Source organism: Propithecus coquereli, unplaced genomic scaffold, assembly GCF_000956105.1.
Source record: "Propithecus coquereli isolate 6110/MARCELLA unplaced genomic scaffold, Pcoq_1.0 Scaffold54, whole genome shotgun sequence".
NCBI lineage: Eukaryota > Metazoa > Chordata > Mammalia > Primates > Indriidae > Propithecus > Propithecus coquereli.
Window position 1 is genome coordinate 1,983,446 of NW_012151285.1, and position 2,008 is coordinate 1,985,453.

Here is a 2,008-nt window from a genome sequence, read left to right on the forward strand (position 1 = left end):
GTATAATTGACAAAATAAATTAGACTTTTCAGCACTCCAAAACATTTTTTTTCCTGTTAGCCCCAAACCAAACCTTTTAGTGTTCCCTGTTCAAGGCAGAGAAAATTTTTCCTGTTTCAGGTAATGTACTCTTGGGTAATTACTTGGTCAAATAGGTTATGGATTCTTTCAGAATTCTGCATAGTGCTCTGAATGTAGTTAATTACAGCCAGATTCTCAGGGATCCATAAGTAGGCTGGGGAACTGAGACCTACTAAAACTCTAAACAAACAAACAAAAAAAATCTGATCTTAGTTACTATTTTCAACTTCAGGCTTTCTTCCTGGCTTCCAAAAGTAGAAATTGACTGATTTGTGTTTTGTCACCTCTTTCCACCTGTGCCTACTTTGATGTGGAGGCATTAATAAGCAACAATTGAAAGTAAGTGGTTGAAGGAAAGAAGAAGAGAAGCAAAGGACCTAAGTAATTCCCAAGCTTGAGCATCAGTTTTTTAGTTTCCTGCACATTTTACTGTATGTAAAATATGCTTAAAAAAGGAGTACAGTCAGTTCTGCTATAATGCTTGTTCTGAGAATGGGAATTAGTTCCAACACGGTTGATATATTAGGGAATGATTTGAGCAGAATGTCAGCTTTGCATGAGCTTATGCTTGATTTTGCTGGCAAGCAACAAGAATTAAATGCAGACAACCACATCCAGCAGAACTGAGATGGATAGAAATATATAAAACACACGTGCACATATGCATACACTTCAAAAAGCTTCCCAAACTCAGTTCACCATGTGTGTTATGAGTCATACCCGTCCACATCTGTTGTTTCAACTTCCCATCTAATTTCAGATAATCCTTCTTCCATCTTTCACAGTTATTCACAAGCTGTACCCTGTCTGATGCCCATTCCTACAAGCCAACTTCATATTGTTTTCAAGATGAAGTTATATAGTATTCATGCATTTTTTAACCATTTAACCTTCATAATGCTGCGCTGTTTTTATTAGGTTCCTATCTTTTTTTGTGTGTCACTGTTGAAGTTTTTGAATATAGTCCCCCAACCCCATTTTCCCCGTAAGCCTTTTGGCTATAGGAATTTGCACAATTTTGCTTAGCATTGTGATGTTTTTTGAGTGCCTTTGTCTTGTTATAGCTGAACTGATTGTACTTATCAACTGGTGAGTCCCAGAAAGAATACTAAAAAGTATATATTAGGACAGTATCTCCCATGTCTCTAGCATCCTCCAGCCTCTTAGGTTTTCATATTAATATTCTCGTTCACACACTCACATGGGCACGTGCACACACTTATGCATACACATACACACAGGAGCAGCCAGGAGAGCAGGTCTAGGATCTCTGATGTGAAACAGTGGACATCATTGAGTCATTGTAGGATTTTCCTTAGCTGCAGAGTGTTTGTATCATTTATTGTCATTTATTTGTAACCTAAGGTGTTCTATAGCCAACAGAAAAAAAAGGGCATCAAATTGACTTAAAAGAGAAAAGGGAGGCCATCTCAGAATGTTTTTTCGTAACACTCTAGATTTCAACTGTAACCTGTTGTTTTACTAATGATTCTTTGTTTTCTTCTTGATGCATCCATAGTTTCTGAACAGACATTACAGTCAGGTACAGTATAGAAAATCAATCTATAAATAAAAGAAACTTTTTCTTTATTTTTTAAAGTTGATACTGTAAAGAAGCAAAACCATATAAAGTGGAAACTTTCTCATTTTTCCCTCAAATTCTAACAGGATAAATTGATATCTTGCTTTAATCTGAGAAAGAAATTTTAATCTTGAAAATTAAGTACTTCATTCAGAAGAAAATATGCAATGTTCTTTGACTTCTTGTAGCAAATGCTTCATTCCAATTAAAGATAATTCAGCTTGTTTTAATTTCACTTTTGTATTTCACTGAATAGACATTACTAGTGTTATGCCTGACTCTTAACAGGCTGATGGAAAAAACCCAGATGTGACTATTTTGGATTAATTTCAGAGTACCATCTGT

The 2,008-nt window shown here is 35.4% G+C and overlaps 1 protein-coding gene across 1 annotated transcript in view; it reads left to right on the forward strand.

The window, feature by feature from the left end:
* Positions 1 to 2,008, forward strand: part of SYNJ1 (synaptojanin 1) — a 99,584-nt gene that overhangs the window by 55,208 nt on the left and 42,368 nt on the right. The window contains exons 12-13 of the mRNA XM_012657335.1: positions 96 to 120; positions 1,601 to 1,624. Coding sequence (XP_012512789.1) covers positions 96 to 120; positions 1,601 to 1,624 — 49 coding nt within the window. The remainder of the gene's footprint in view (positions 1 to 95; positions 121 to 1,600; positions 1,625 to 2,008) is intronic.